The sequence below is a fragment of the Eriocheir sinensis genome, unplaced genomic scaffold (assembly GCF_024679095.1).
Source record: "Eriocheir sinensis breed Jianghai 21 unplaced genomic scaffold, ASM2467909v1 Scaffold412, whole genome shotgun sequence".
Taxonomy (NCBI): Eukaryota; Metazoa; Arthropoda; class Malacostraca; order Decapoda; family Varunidae; genus Eriocheir; species Eriocheir sinensis.
Window position 1 is genome coordinate 122,501 of NW_026111735.1, and position 15,941 is coordinate 138,441.

General features: G+C 40.9%; 1 protein-coding gene and 2 pseudogenes across 21 annotated transcripts in view; 2 read left to right on the forward strand and 1 right to left on the reverse strand.

Moving 5' to 3' along the window:
- The window catches only part of LOC126992182 (heme peroxidase 2-like), a 30,965-nt pseudogene extending 25,255 nt beyond the window's left edge, over nucleotides 1-5,710 (forward strand).
- LOC126992181 (heme peroxidase 2-like) overlaps nucleotides 1-9,838 on the forward strand; it is an 86,085-nt pseudogene extending 76,247 nt beyond the window's left edge.
- Nucleotides 9,454-15,941, reverse strand: part of LOC126992183 (uncharacterized) — a 146,221-nt gene continuing 139,733 nt past the window's right edge. For all 21 annotated transcript variants that reach the window (XR_007746331.1, XR_007746327.1, XR_007746325.1 and 18 more), the window contains one exon: nucleotides 9,454-9,724. Coding sequence is in view for 1 of the 21 variants with exons in the window: in XM_050850843.1 (XP_050706800.1) it covers nucleotides 9,639-9,724 (86 nt within the window). In the remaining 20 variants the exon portion in view is untranslated. The remainder of the gene's footprint in view (nucleotides 9,725-15,941) is intronic.

Consider the following 15,941-nt stretch of genomic DNA (forward strand, 5'->3'; position numbering starts at 1 on the left):
TGTGTGTGTGTGTGTTATTGACAGGTTATGAGAGAAGGGAATAGAAGAGAAGAGAAGAGAAGGAAGGAAGGAAGGAAGGGAAGAGAAGAGAAGAGAAGAGAAAGAGAAGAAGAGAAGGAACAAGAAGAAGAGAAGGAACGAGAAGAAGAGAAGAGAAGAGAAGAGAAGAGAAGAAGAGAAGAAGAAGAGAAGAGAAGAGAAGAAGAAGAGAAGAAGAAGAAGAAGAAGAAGAAGGGAAGGAAGGGAAGGGAAGGAAGAAGAAGAGAAGAAAAATGAAAGAAGATGAGAGAGAGAGAGAGAGAGAGAGAGAGAGAGAGAGAGAGAGAGAGAGAGAGAGAGAGAGAGAAGATGCATGTATGTGTATATGTATAGACAAACAAATTATAACCACCACCACTACTACTACTACTACTACTACTACTACTACTACTACTACTACTACTACTACTACTACTACTACTACTACCATTACTACAACTACTACTACTACTACTACCATTACTACTACTACTACTACTACTACTACTACTACTATTAACCCCACTATTCTACCTCCATTTCCAGGCCTATCTAAGCCACTACTACTACTACTACTACTACTACTACTACTACTACTATTAACCCCACTATTCTACCTCCATTTCCAGGTCTATCAAAACCCCGAGCTACGTCAATCACAGGTCAGCCGCTTCCCTCCCCTCGGCTAATCTCTACAAACATGCACAACGATGTCTCGGCTCCTCATGTTCGCTACACCCTCATGGTCATGCAATGGGGCCAGCTTATCGACCATGACATCATCTTCACGCCCATCAACAAAGGTATGTGTGTGTGTGTGTGTGTGTAATAATAATAATAATAATAATAATAATCGGTTTATTAAGAGATAGCAGCTGTTAAGCTGAAAATATACACGTTACAAATACAATATTGAAGTACAATAATAAGGGGAAAGTACAATATGAAAGAGGTAACGGGGGCTTGTGGTAAACACTGGGAAAGTTGTGATGAAAATGTTTAGGGCGGGAGGGGGAGGAGGGGCGGTGGTGGGATGCAATGCGTTTGTGCGGTAGTCTTCCGGGTGGCGGGTCAGGTGTTAGAAGCCCCAGGTCAGAAAGGGTCAGGTCGCGGCTGATGGGGGGCGGGATGCAGGTAGAGGCAGTTTCGACCATCACTCAGTTTATGGGCTTAGCGTAGATCTTCTAATGTGTGTGTGTGTGTAAGTAATGGTTTATTGCTAACATTATAAGAGAGTTTTCCAATTGCATAACTTAAATACCTTGGCTATATCAATGTCTGTGTGTGTGTGTGTGTGTGTGTGTGTGTGTGTGTGTGTGTGTGTGTGTAAGTAATGGTTTATTGCTAACATTATAAGAGAGTTTTCCAATTGCATAACTTAAATACCTTGGCTATATCAATGTCTGTGTGTGTGTGTGTGTGTGTGTGTGTGTGTGTGTGTGTGTGTGTGTAAGTAATGGTTTATTGCTAACATTATAAGAGAGTTTTCCAATTGCATAACTTAAATACCTTGGCTATATCAATGTCTGTGTGTGTGTGTGTGTGTGTGTGTGTGTGTGTGTGTGTAAGTAATGGTTTGTTGCTAACATTATAAGATATTTTTCCAATATCATAACTTAAATACCTTGGATATATCAATGACTGTGTGTGTGTGTGTGTGTGTGTGTGTGTGTGTAAGTAATGGTTTATTGCTAACATTATAAGAGAGTTTTCCAATTGCATAACTTAAATACCTTGGCTATATCAATGTCTGTGTGTGTGTGTGTGTGTGTGTGTGTGTGTGTGTGTGTGTGTGTGTGTGTGTGTGTGTGTGTGTGTGTGTGTAAGTAATGGTTTGTTGCTAACATTATAAGAGAGTTTTCCAATTGCATAACTTAAATACCTTGGCTATATCAATGACTGTGTGTGTGTGTGTGTGTGTGTGTGTGTGTGTGTGTGTGTTTGTATGTAATTGTTTTTTTCTAAAATTATAAGAGATTTTTCCATTTGCATAACTTAAATACCTTGTCTATATCAATGTCTGTGTGTGTGTGTGTGTGTGTGTGTGTGTGTGTGTGTGTGTGTAAGTAATGGTTTGTTGCTAACATTATAAGAGAGTTTTCCAATTGCATAACTTAAATACCTTGGCTATATCAATGTCTGTGTGTGTGTGTGTGTGTCTGTGTGTGTGTGTGTTTGTGTAAGTAATGGTTTATTGCTAACATTATAAGAGAGTTTTCCAATTGCATAACTTAAATACCTTGGCTATATCAATGTCTGTGTGTGTGTGTGTGTGTGTCTGTGTGTGTGTGTGTGTGTGTGTGTGTGTGTGTGTGTAAGTAATGGTTTGTTGCTAACATATTTAAGACAGTTTTCCAATTGTTTAACTTAAATACCTTGGCTATATCAATGTCTGTGTGTGTGTGTGTGTGTCTGTGTGTGTGTGTGTGTGTGTGTGTGTGTGTGTGTGTGTGTGTGTGTGTAAGTAATGGTTTGTTGCTAACATATTTAAGACAGTTTTCCAATTGTTTAACTTAAATACCTTGGCTATATCAATGTCTCTCTGTTTTATATATATCTGACCTCTCTCTCTCCCTCTCTCTGTCTCTCCCTCTCTCCCTTTCTCTCTCTCTGCAGGGTTCCAGGACTCCATTCTTGACTGCCGGCGCTGTGACTCACCCCAGACGGTTCACCCCGAGTGCTTCTCTTCCCTCCAATGACCCGTTCTTTCCACCAGTCAATATCTCCTCTGGGCAGCCTTTCTGTATCCCTCTGACGCACTCCATGCCGGGACAGCTGACTCTAGGTATGTGTGTGTGTGTGTGTGTGTGTGTGTGTGTACCTAACTTACCCTAACTTAACTTAACCATTATCTAAGTTGGTCTTGAAATAAAAAATCTTATGTGTTTGTGCGCGCGCGCGTGTGTGTATGTGTGTGTGTGTGTGTGTGTGTGTACCTAACTTACCCTAACTTAACTTAACCATTATCTAAGTTGGTCTTGAAATCATAAATCGTATGTGCATGTGTGTGTGTGTCTGTGTGTGTGTGTTTTCATTGTTTTCTTTTTATACTTCTCTCTCTCTCTCTCTCTCTCTCTCTCTCTCTCTCTCTCTCTCTCTCTCTCTCTCTCTCTCTCTCTCTCTCTCTCTCTCCTTGACCTTTCTTGACCCAGGTTACCGAGAGCAGATGAACCAGGTCGCTGCATTTGTGGACGCCTCACACACCTATGGCTCAGACAAGTGTGAACAGAGACAGCTGAGAATGATAACGGTGAGGGTTTGTTATTGTTATTGTTATTGTTATTGTTATTATTATTACTATTATTATTATTATTATTATTATTAGTAGTAGTAGTAGTACTGTTGTTGTTATTATGGAAGGGAAGGAGAGGAGAGAGAGATGGAGGGTAATGAGAGAGAGAGAGAGAGAGAGACTAATATCACCATTGTCACTCTACAGGATGGCAAGGTGCGTGGCACTCCTAACCCCTTGAGAGGCAAGCTGCTGCTGCCCACTGAGCAGGAGAATCATGAGTGCCAGGCGCCATCAGGAAGGTGTTTCATAGGAGGTAGGTCCCCAGAGAGTGCCATACACACCCTGGCACTACACAACACCATTGGCACTATAGAACACCATGATACTACACACTGCATCTTGGCACTATATACAACAGCTTGGCACTATACAGAACACCCTTGGCACTATATACAACAGCTTGGCACTACACACGACCCTTGGCACTATAGAACAGCCTGGCACTATACAGAACACCCTTGGCACTACACACGACCGTTGGCACTATACACAGAACACCCTTTTCTTCCTCTTAATTCTTTTTCTTCTTCTTTTTCTTCCTCTAATTCTTTTTCTTGTCCTTTTTCTTCTAATTATTTTCTTCTTTTTCTTCCTTTAATTCTTTTCTTCTTTTTCTTCCTCTAATTCTTTTTCTTCTTCTTTTCCTTCCTCTAATTCTTCTTCTTCTTCTTTTTCTTCCTCTAATTATTTTTCGTCTTCTTTTTCTTCCTCTAATTCTTTTTCTTCTTCTTTTTCTTCCTCTAATTCTTCTTCTTTTTCTTCCTCTAATTCTTCTTCTTCTTTTTCTTCTAATTATTTTCTTCTTTTTCTTCCTCTAATTCTTTTCTTCTTCTTTTTCTTCCTCTAATTCTTTTTCTTCTTCTTTTTCTTCCTCTAATTCTTTTTCGTCCTCTTTTTCTTCTTCTAATTCTTTTTCTTCTTCTTTTTCTTCCTCTAATTCTTTTTCTTCTTCTTTTTCTTCCTCTAATTCTTTTTCTTCTTCTTTTTCTTCCTCTAATTCTTTTTCTTCCTCTAATTCTTTTCTTCTTCTTTTTCTTCCTCTAATTCTTTTTCGTCTTCTTTTTCTTCCTCTAATTCTTTTTCTTCTTCTTTTTCTTCCTCTAATTCTTCTTCTTTTTCTTCCTTTAATTCTTTTCCTCTTCTTTTTCTTCCTCTAATTCTTTTCTTCTTCTTTTTCTTCCTCTAATTCTTTTTCGTCTTCTTTTTCTTCCTCTAATTCTTTTTCTTCCTCTAATTCTTTTTCTTCTTCTTTTTCTTCCTCTAATTCTTTTTCTTCTTCTTTTTCTTCCTCTAATTCTTCTTTTTCTTTTTCTTTTTCTTCCTCTAATTCTTTTTCTTCTTCTTTTTCTTCCTCTAATTCTTCTTTTTCTTTTTCTTCCTTTAATTCTTTTCCTCTTCTTTTTCTTCCTCTAATTCTTCTTCTTCTTCTTTTTCTTCCTCTAATTCTTTTTCTTCTTCTTTTTCTTCCTTTAATTCTTTTTCTTCTTTTTCTTTTTCTTTTTCTTCCTCTAATTCTTCTTCTTCTTTTTCTTCCTCTAATTCTTTTTCGTCCTCTTTTTCTTCCTCTAATCATTTTTCTTCTTTTTCTTCCTCTAATTCTTCTTCTTCTTTTTCTTCCTCTAATTCTTTTTCTTCTTCTTTTTCTTCCTCTAATTCTTTTTCTTCTTCTTTTTCTTCCTCTAATTCTTTTTCTTCCTCTAATTCTTCTTCTTCTTCTTTTTCTTCCTCTAATTCTTTTTCTTCTTCTTTTTCTTCCTCTAATTCTTTTTCTTCTTCTTTTTCTTCCTCTAATTCTTTTTCTTCTTCTTTTTCTTCCTCTAATTCTTCTTCTTCTTCTTTTTCTTCTCCTAATTATTTTTCTTCTTTTTCTTCCTTTAATTATTTGCTTCTTCTTTTTCTTCTTTTTCTTCCTCTAATTCTTTTTCTTCCTTTTCTTCCTCTAATTCTTTTTCTTCTTCCTTTTTCTTCTTCTAATTATTTTTTTTCTTTTTCTTCCTCTAATTATTTTTCTTTTTTTTCTTCCTTTAACTTTTCTTCTTCTTTTTCTTCCTCTAATTCTTTTCTTCTTCTTTTTCTTTCCCTAATTCTTCTTTTTCTTCCTTTTCTTCCTCTAATTCTTCTTCCTTTTTTTCCTCTAATTCTTCATTTTCTTTTTTTTAATCCAATCTTTATTTTTCTTGTTGTACTTTTTCTCCCAGGCGACACTCGGCCTCTGAGCAGCCAGGTCTCACCGCGCCTCACACCCTCATGATGCGTGAGCACAACCGCGTCGCTGGGGAGCTCAAGCGCCTCAACAAGCACTGGAGCGACGAGCAGCTCTTCCAGAACGCTCGGCGGATCGTGACGGCCATCAACCAACATGTGACGTACAATGAGTGGCTGCCGAGAGTCCTGGGATGGAACGCAGTCAACCTGTATGGCCTTAACCTGCTGCCAGAGGGACACTATGAAGGTGAGAGCCTCTAGGGTGCCACTAAGGGTTGTAGGGCACTATGTTCAAGGGGCACTAAGCTTAAGAGGCACTGGGCTTGGTGGCTAACTAGTGCTACGTAAAGCTTGAGGGTGACTTGCGCTCTTTGAAATAAAACTCTGACCTCCTTATGACGTAAAATACACCTCAAATACATGATAGAAGTGTCGTTTTGGTTACACACAATAGCTAACCCAGAGAGTGCAGATTTAAATGCTTGAGTCTGTCCTCGTATGGCAAGTTTTTGATCCTCCTCTGTTCAGATTCTAACACGGTTCACTCTCTCCTTCTCTTCCATCTCCCCTCGGCTGGCTACGACGCATATTGCAACCCTACGGTCCTCAACGAGTGTGGAATAGCCTTTCGCTTCGGCCACTCCCTGCCGAAGCCTTCCCTGGAGCGGATGGACGGAATCTTCGCCAAGCAGGACCCTCCCGTCAAGCTCAGCGAGCACTTCTTCAACCCAGACTTGCTCTACCAGCCGGGAATGCTCGACGAAATTATCCGAGGGCTCACGACTGTCTCCATGGAAACGCTTGACCAGTTCTTGACGGATGAGGTCACGAACCATCTATTCGAGGACAAGAAGAGGCTGTTCTCTTTGACCTTGCATCACTGAATATCCAGAGAGGTCGTGATCATGGAGTACAACCTTATAATGAGTACCGAGCGCTGTGTAACCTTACGCGAGCGAGAAGCTTTGATGACCTACACCGGGAAATCGCACGGCTGGTCATTGAGCGTTTGAGGCGGACGTACGCACGCGTCGACGATACTGACCTCTTCACTGGCGGCCTAATGGAAACGCCACTCCACGGAGGACTTGTAGGACCCACCTTCGGCTGTATCCTCGGCATCCAGTTCGGAAACCTTCGGAAGTGTGACCGCCTCTGGTACAAACATTCTGACCCCTTGGTACGATTCACCGACCCACAGCTGACGGAGATAAGGAAGGTGAGTCTCGGGCGAAGGGAAATCGTATATGTAATTGTTTTCTCTTTTCTTATTTTCTTGGTATTCTCCTTCCTCTCTCTCTCTCTCTCTCTCTCTCTCTCTCTCTCTCTCTCTCTCTCTCTCTCTCTCTCTCTCTCTCTCTCTCTCTCTCTCTCTCTCTTTCTCCTTACTTCATTTCTTTCTCTCTCTCTCTCTCTCTCTCTCTCTCTCTCTCTCTCTCTCTCTCTCTCTCTCTCTCTCTCTCTCCTGAGGTGAGTCTCGGTCAAATCGTATACGTAATTTTTTTCTCTTTTTTCTTATTTTCTTGGTATTCTCCTTCCTTTTTCAACCTTTCTTCATTTCTTTCCTCACCTTCTCTTCCTCCCTCTCTTCCTCCTCTCTCTCTCCCTCCTTTCCTCCTCCTCCTCCTCCTCCTCCTCCTCCTCTCAAGTCCACTAATACTGAAGCACACGTAATCTATCAAACACATTCTATCAGGCATTTTAAATCACTATGTTGTTATGAGTGAGTTTATCCTTGCAAAGTCTATCAATAAGTTCTAAGTCCTTTCCTTCCTTATATAGTGTGAGTGTATGTGTGTTAATATGTCTAGTAAATCTCTGTGTTAGTGTGAGTTTTTTCCTTGCAAAGTCTATCAATAAGTTCTAAGTCCTTTCCTTCCTTATATAGTGTGAGTGTATGTGTGTTAATATGTCTAGTAAATCTCTATGTTAGTGTGAGTTTTTTCCTTGCAAAGTCTATCAATAAGTTCTAAGTCCTTTCCTTCCTTATATAGTGTGAGTGTATGTGTATTAATAAGTATACTAAATCTCTATGTTAGTGTGAGTTTTGTCCTTGCAAAGTCTATCAATAAGTTCTAAGTCCTTTCCTTCCTTATATAGTGTGAGTGTGTGTATTAATAAGTATACTAAATCTCTATGTTAGTGTGAGTTTTTTCCTTGCAAAGTCTATCAATAAGTTCTAAGTCATTTCCTTCCTTATATAGTGTGAGTGTGTGTATTAATAAGTATACTAAATCTCTATGTAAGTCTGAATGAGTGTTTTCTAGCAGTCTGTCAATAAGTTCTTTGCTTGTGTCGTAAGTAATAATTCTAACGTGTGTAATTCTTGCAGGTCACGCTTGCCAAGATGCTCTGCGATAACTGTGATAATGTGGAGTGAGCAGCGATCCGTCTTTGACCTTCCTGACCCCTTCCTGTAAGTGAGACTGTTTGGGGGTTAGGTCAGTATTGTTAAAGGTCACAGGCTCACATTACAACTGTTTCCCAAGGCCACAGAGAAGATTATCCGGGTTTTCTTGGGTGGTTTTTCCGTTCAATGTGCAGAAGTCAGGTAAAACTTATATATATTTGACTAGGCCTTCGTATGAGTTGTATGCATTTTCAGGGGTATTTTTATGACCCCAGTGGTAGTTTGACCCTTTCTCTGTACCAAGAACCTTAAGAACACGCATATTTGACTAGGCTTTCATACGAGTTCAGGGCATTTCCAGGGGGTTTTATGACCCCAGTGGTAGTTTGACCCTTCCTCTGTACCAAGAACCTTAAGAACACGCATATTTGACTAGGCTTTCATACGAGTTCAGGGCATTTCCAGGGGGTTTTATGACCCCAGTGGTAGTTTGACCCTTTCTCTGTACCAGGAACCCCAAAACAGACATGAGAACCCAGTTAACCTCATTTTTGACCTCTGGAAATTGTCAACATGGGAGGCGGAAACTTCTCATCCCACCAACCAGACACAGTGATGATCCCATTGATGTTTCAGGAACCCTTGTGTGTCCCACCGTGACCTGGCGGGGATCAACCCGGAGCTGTGGAAGGAGCGCGTGTCATGTGGGGTCGGCAAGACTAATATTGACATCGGGGCAGCCGAGCGCATATCACCCTGTGTCATGTGCACCTGTACCAAGGAAGGGGTGAGTGATGTGTGTGTTTTCCTTGCTAGAGGGGGGTGAGGAAGGGTGACAAGAGTGAAGGGGTGAGAGGTATGTGTTTGTCCTTGCTATAGGGGGGTGAGGAAGGGTGACAAGAGTGAAGGGGTGAGTGATGTGTGGGGGGTGAGGAAGGGTGACAAGAGTGAAGGGGTGAGAGATATGTGTTTGTCCTTGCTATAGTTAGCCTGTTCTCACGCCAAGCATCTGCTAGTGAAGTCTTTCTCCTCGGGTGCACCTTCTGAAAGCCCCGGTTCATGTTCAGATGCTTCCGTACAGTGCCACTATTCATATCAAAAGTTACCCTGTTCTTACGCCAAGCATCTTTCTTTCTCTTTAAACATGATATTATTGTACCGTGTGGGGACCCAGCAGCCTCCTGGTACTGAAGGGAAGTGTGTAGTGTTCTGTATAGGTTACGTATATGCAGTTACGGGTATGTGGTACCTAACATTGGGACCTGTTTGGGTGAGCTACGAGTGCGGATCTTTGCTGTCTATCTCCAGAGTCTGTGTAGTCCTGTACCAGGAATGACCTTCTGAATAAAGCCTGTATTCTTGAACTTAATGATGCCACAGTTTGCTTGTTTGAAAAGCTGTTATGACTGTTTCCCAAGGCCACAGAAGGCTAACCGGGTTTTCATGGGTGGTTTAACCGTTCATTGTGCAGAGGGAGTGTAAAACTCACCAGATCAAAGCAACTAGATATATCACCTTACGGCCCAAAAACATCTTGAAAACGATAAAAAATCCTGTAACTTGCTTTAAAAGTAGCCTGAAAAATGTACCTAAGTCAATTATATCTAAAAAAGTGTCCGGAGATTAGCTAAATGGGTTTGGGGCAAGATAAAGTCATAGGTGTGGCCCTTAAGTTTATTTATAAGACTTCATAGTACAGATACAGTTCACATCTTCCGTGACTGGCTTACAGCAGAGTCCACAGAGAAAAGTACAAGTCATCAGAGTTGACTAACACGATTTCTTTCCCTCGGCAGAATTGAATGGCTGAACGGACATCTCTGGCGTCTTGGTCTGCCTGTGGCACACTGCACACTCTGGAAGAAGAAAGAACACCAAGATGTCAAGTTCCTGCAGAATCAGCCTCTTAGTGAAGAAAATGTGCTTTATTTATTTAATAAATAATTGACAAAAAAAATAATTTTGTATTTATTTTAGAAAAACTATATGGCTCACTTTTTGCAATACTATGCAATAAGTATATCACGCAATAAGTCAGCCATAAATATGCCCTATATATATATATATATATATATATATATATATATATATATATATATATATAGATATATATATATATATATATATATATATATATATATATATATATATATATATAGATATATATATATATATATTTATTGCTAACTTATTGCATGATATACTTATTATATGCAATATATACAATTCCTTACACAGTGAGTGAGTGGAACATGATATATATTCACAGCGTGGTCTTAAACATAGCTATAGACAGTAGCAGGCACCAGTATGACCTTCCTGGGAGTGTATATGAACCCAATTCCTTACACAGTGAGTGAGTGAGCCATGACCAGGAACATGATATATATTCACAGCGTGGTCTTAAACATAGCTATAGACAGTAGCAGGCAAAAACAAACATCCCAATGTAACTCCCCCAGCAGGTGGTCGTGGCCTGTTTGGGGTTTGATTCTCTTGCACCATCTGTACAAGCATCAGTAATAGCCTTGAAGGTGGGTATTCCAGTGCTTGGCTGGGTTTAGTGTTGCTGTGCTGAGAAGACTGAAGGTGAAGGCTGCAAGGCATAAACCAACTCACTTAGCGTGTAGGTGGTGGAGCCAGTGACCCAGGAAGAGATGCACAACCTGCCCCTCATAATTGCAACACCCAATTAGTACTGTATGCTGGGACATGAGTAAATTATTTTAGTTGTAAAACCAGAAAAGAAAGTCCTTGACCCGGGATTAGCAGGCGTGCCCTAGCACCTGTACCCATTTGAGTGACCTGCCAGGCTTTATACAGGGAGGGCAGACCACTCAGGGACAGAATAAGGCAACACTGGGGCCAACTTACCTAACAGTACATTTTGGCTGGGTGTGCCATCCAGCCTATAGGTGTACCCAGGGTAGGTTATCTGGTTTTACATTACTCATGTCCCAGCATACAGTACTAATTGGGCGTTGCAATTATTACAGGCTTGAAGAAAAAGGCAAATAAGAGGAAGAGGAGAAGAAGAAGAGGAGGAGGAGGTAAGTGTTAATTTTTCCCCACTCTTAGGAAAGGTTTCTCTCTCTCTCTCTCTCTCTCTCTCTCTCTCTCTCTCTCTCTCTCTCTCTCTCTGCTCAAGTTAGTGGCAATGTAGACCCCACAAGACCAGCACAAAGTCATCCTTATCCTTAACGGGGAGGGCCTCTGTCATCGTCAAATAGCACAGCCGACTGGTGTGTCCATCTCTAACGTATGAATGGGTCTGCAGACCAGGGGTGTGGAGTCGGAGTCGGAGTCGGAGTCGAGGAGTCGAGGAGTCGGCTACTTTTGGCCGGAGTCGGAGTCGGAATTGGAGTCAGTCGGAGTCGGAGTCGGTAAAAATATGAGCGACTCCGACTCCTTTACGTGCTAATTTTTTTAGTAAAGATTTCACTTCATGGAGATTCTTACAAATTGGGAGAAATTGACGTTTTGGAAGATATGTCCAATCAAACAGTCTGCGGGAATATTGATATTTTTAATATTTTTTCATGCTTTTTATTTTGTATTTTCTTGAGGATATACCTTAAGGAAGGAGGGCGGTACATGCCGCAACAACCACCCTGACAACAGATAGTACAGGTATCCCTTTTGCCATATTTTATGGTGTTTTGCATGAGCTAATGTGTATATTTAATTCTATCATGGAGGATAATTGCTAAGTGATATCCAAGGATGGTAAAATGAGTGTGGTATACCGTATAAGTACTACATCGTGTGATCCCGTATTATACGCGTCGCGTACGCGTCTCCATTCTCCGCCTTGCATTTTTTTTAGCAAAGTAGCTAACTTATATTTTTTTGTTCCTTTATTGTGTCAACTTTACCTGTAACATGTGCAGTATAGGATGTAATTTTTTTGCAAAGTAGCTAACTTTTACTTTTTTGTTCCTTTCTTGTACCAGCTTTAACTTAGCTTTAAACCTTATCAAAGCTCCGCTGGTAGTTTCAAATTTAAGTGAAACAATTGATACAGTACCTAATACTTTAAGTTCATTTTGAAAAAAAAAAAAAATCAAACCACATACACATTTTTCAAAGGCTGTGCCGCTGTGATCAAATAAATAAGAATTTAGTTACATTTAATATTACTTCCATCCCACAAGTTTTTATTACATCAGATAATTATAGCAGAACAATAACCATGAATACCATTACTTATTTAAAGAATAATTACAGCATGTTATTACATATAAAGATAATTTTTATTAATTTATGATAATTATATAATCGTCAAGTACACTTTTATTATGGATTGACTCGAAAATATATAAGTATTGATTCCTTTAACTTTCGTCTTTTTGGGGTTTAGCAACTAGCGTCCTTTTTTAATCTTTTCCCTTGGCCACCATCCCTCATGTAAAAAATATATATATATATATATATATCTCATACTGTAAAAAAAAAAAAAAAAAAAAAAAACGGAGTCGGAGTTGGAGTCGCAACCTTCAAATTTTCTGGAGTCGGAGTCGGAGTCGGAGTCGCAACATTTAAATTTACTGGAGTCGGAGTCGGAGTCGGAGTCGCAACATTTAAATTTACTGGAGTCGGAGTCGGAGTCGGAGTTGCAACATTTAAATTTACTGGAGTCGGAGTCGGAGTCGGAGTTTTGAAAATCCGACTCCACACCCCTGCTGCAGACATGTGGCCACAGGCTCCACTAGTGACAGGCCTCAAAGCCTTGCAGCAGAGTTTTAAAAGTGTAATCACAGGAGGGGTGCATACACTCATTATTAAACAGATACCTATCATCGTCATATATCGTATAGCTATCCATGCTGGTGCAGTATGTGTTTTACGTATTAATTTTGGCAGATATTATAATTCTGTATACTTTTACCGGTAATTATGCTTCTATACCACCACCTAGAGTTATCATTGACTCAATTAAATAAGGATGAGGTCAGCCCCAGCATTTAAACTGCCTGAGAATGGTCCATGTTATTAAGGATGTACCAATACCAAAATTTTTACCGATACCGATACCCCAATATTTGACTGATACCTATACTTGTGCAATAATTTTTTTATACAATAATTCCAGCAGCTAAAAGGCAATATCAAATGTTAATAAAAAAAAAAAAAACACTACTCATTGTTCCCCCATAGAAGGGAAGAAAAAAGAAAGTACATTAGTACTCTTAAAATGTGCCGATACCACCCATAGCGATACATCCCTACATGTTACCAAAGGTTTCTGCACCCAAGCACACACACACACACACACACACCCACTTAACATGGCTTTGGTAGGAGTTGTGGGCCTTTCCATGGCTAGTGTTTTGACCCTGGTGGGAGTCTGACAAGGCTTCTGTACCCATAACTCTAAAAACTCCTGAGAACACATTTTCCTCTTTTTTGGCATTTAGTCGGAAGCGTCTCAGAATAGCGATCAATGTCCTGAGTGGAATGGCTGACAAAATAATTGCATCCACACCACAGTCTCATAATAACTGTCAATAATCTCTGTAATGCATTGAGGACCTAATGTCAGTGACTCGGAGCTGAGTTAGTTAGCACCAGAATGACATCTTGCATACGAACAAGCACCCTTACGGTCAAGAATTATCACCCCAACCAATCATTATAGTACGCTTACGTCAATGATGTATTCACAGCATATGAGCAATGCATTATCTTGTCAAGGCCCATCAGTGCACTTGTGATCCTGAGTCACTGGCACCTCTCTCCTTCACTGAGCTTGGGTACACAGGGCTAACACGTAGTTTGGAAAGTTTTGTTTAGTGGGCAGGGGACAGGGGCGTAGGGTATCAGAAAAGCCGCCTAATTTTTTCCACTCCACCCGGGAATCGAACCTGGGCTCTCTCGGTTGTGAGCCGAGTATGCTAACCACTGCTTATCGTGTAGCAGCGACGGGCCAAATTTGTGGCTTATTGTGTAGCAGTGACGGGCCAAATTTGTGGCTTATCGTGTAGCAGTGACGGGCCAAATTTGTGGCTTATCGTGTAGCAGTGACGGGCCAAATTTGTGGCTTATTGTGTAGCAGTGACGGGCCAAATTTGTGGCTTATCGTGTAGCAGTGACGGGCCAAATTTGTGCCGTGATATAAACCCCCCAAAACAGATGATATATAATCTGATCACAAATGCTTTGATATATATTATGAAATGGTTTGTGTGAGGGGTGATTTTTTCTCATTTTTCTCGCTTGGAGGCACCATTAAGAAACATGATCCACGCTGCTACCACCGGGTTAAACCTCTCAAGGTGACACTACCAATGGCTCTGAAGGAATAAGGCACAGGACTTTTATTGCAGAACCTGTACAGGGACCAGAACTGACCACTACATCAATAAAACTACCACTGGTGTCATCAAACTACCCCTGGAAATACCGAGAACTCCAACAAAAGTCTTCTCAAATGAGTGTTTCTCAGGTTCATGGTACAGAACAAGGGTCTCTCTACCACCAGTGTCATAAAACTACCCCTGGAAATGGTGAGAACTCCCACAAAAGTCCTCTCAAAAGTGTGTTTTTTAGGTTCATGGTACAGAAGCAGGGTCACACTACCAGCAGGGTCATCAAACTACCTCTGGAAATGCTGCAAACCTTCATGAAAGCCTCGTCAAATGTGTGTTTCTTAGGTTTATGGTACAGAAGGAGGGTGTCTCTCTACCACCAGGGTCATACATGTGCAGCATACAATAACTAATGAGGGAGTCACCTATATGCCTGATGGAGGTCACAAAATCTGCAGTCAGAACCAGCTTCCCAGGATTCAGAATACCCAGGCTAAGACATTAGTGGTAACAGCTCCATACCATAGTGCCCTGATACTGCCGCTTCATGCCGTATAGCAGAGTAAGACACACTCGTAGGACTCGACGGCACTTTTATTAGTATTAGTATTCATTTTATCAGTTATTATTATTCGTATATATTAATCTGTGCTTTAATAGGTCAAGTAAGTTCAGCGCACACAAGTTTTAGCTGGAAACACTTGTGGTTGAGGCTGACATTTTATCCTAGCCATAGAAGTGGACCCATAGTTATGGAGGGATTTTTTCAGGCTCAAAAAGTAGACTTGTACACTAAAATTTAGGTCATATCTTCTTCATCTGCTATCTAACTCTACCTGGTATTATAATTTGCTATGTAACTCTACCTGTGACATATTCTATTTGGTATTATAATCTGCTATCGTATTCCAGCATCCATCTTGCTCTCTCGTGGTACAGAGGAGAATTATCTGTGCCATTACCAAGATGGCACGTGCCGCCACCATGCCAGTTAACCTCTGAGGGTGCCACGGCCCTGCTGTCAAGATCCTGAGCCCTAAGGAAAGCTGCATCAGGGAGCACGTCATTCTTTTCAGTGCTACGTCCAGGGCTTAAAGCTACATGGCCTAAGACTGTACCTTCGGCCACACAGAGGGGAAAACAATGAACGAGGGAGTTGTCTTTACGCCCACTGACTACAAGGAGGCCACAAAATCTCCTGTGGTAATTAGTTTCCCGGGGAATAGAGTGACTCAACAGGACTTCCTTGACTACAGTGCCCTTGGAATATTAATTCATCACCAAACGCAAGGCACCGGGAACACCCTTCGGAGACTGCCTGCTTCATCTGGGGTATGGGGAAGGGGCAGGTTCATATCATTAAACATTGTCACACACGCACACACACTTGACAAGGCTTTCAGTGGAGTCTTTGACATTTCCAGGGTAGTTTTGTGACCCTGTAACCCATGAACCTAAACACACAGATTTGATATGGCTTTTGTAAAAGTTTTAGGCCTCCCTCTGTACCATGAAGAGAATCACACATTTGACAAGGTTTTCATTCCTAGGGGTAGGTTAATGACCCTGGTGGTGGTTGAACCCTCCCTCTGTACCATGAAGAGAATCACACATTGGACAAGGTTTTCATTCCTAGGGGTAGGTTAATGACCCTGGTGGTGGTTAAACCCTCCCTCTGTACCATGAAGAGAAACACACATTGGACAAGGCTTTCATTCCCAGGGGTAGTTTAATGTCCCTGGTGGTGGATAAACCCTCCCTCTGT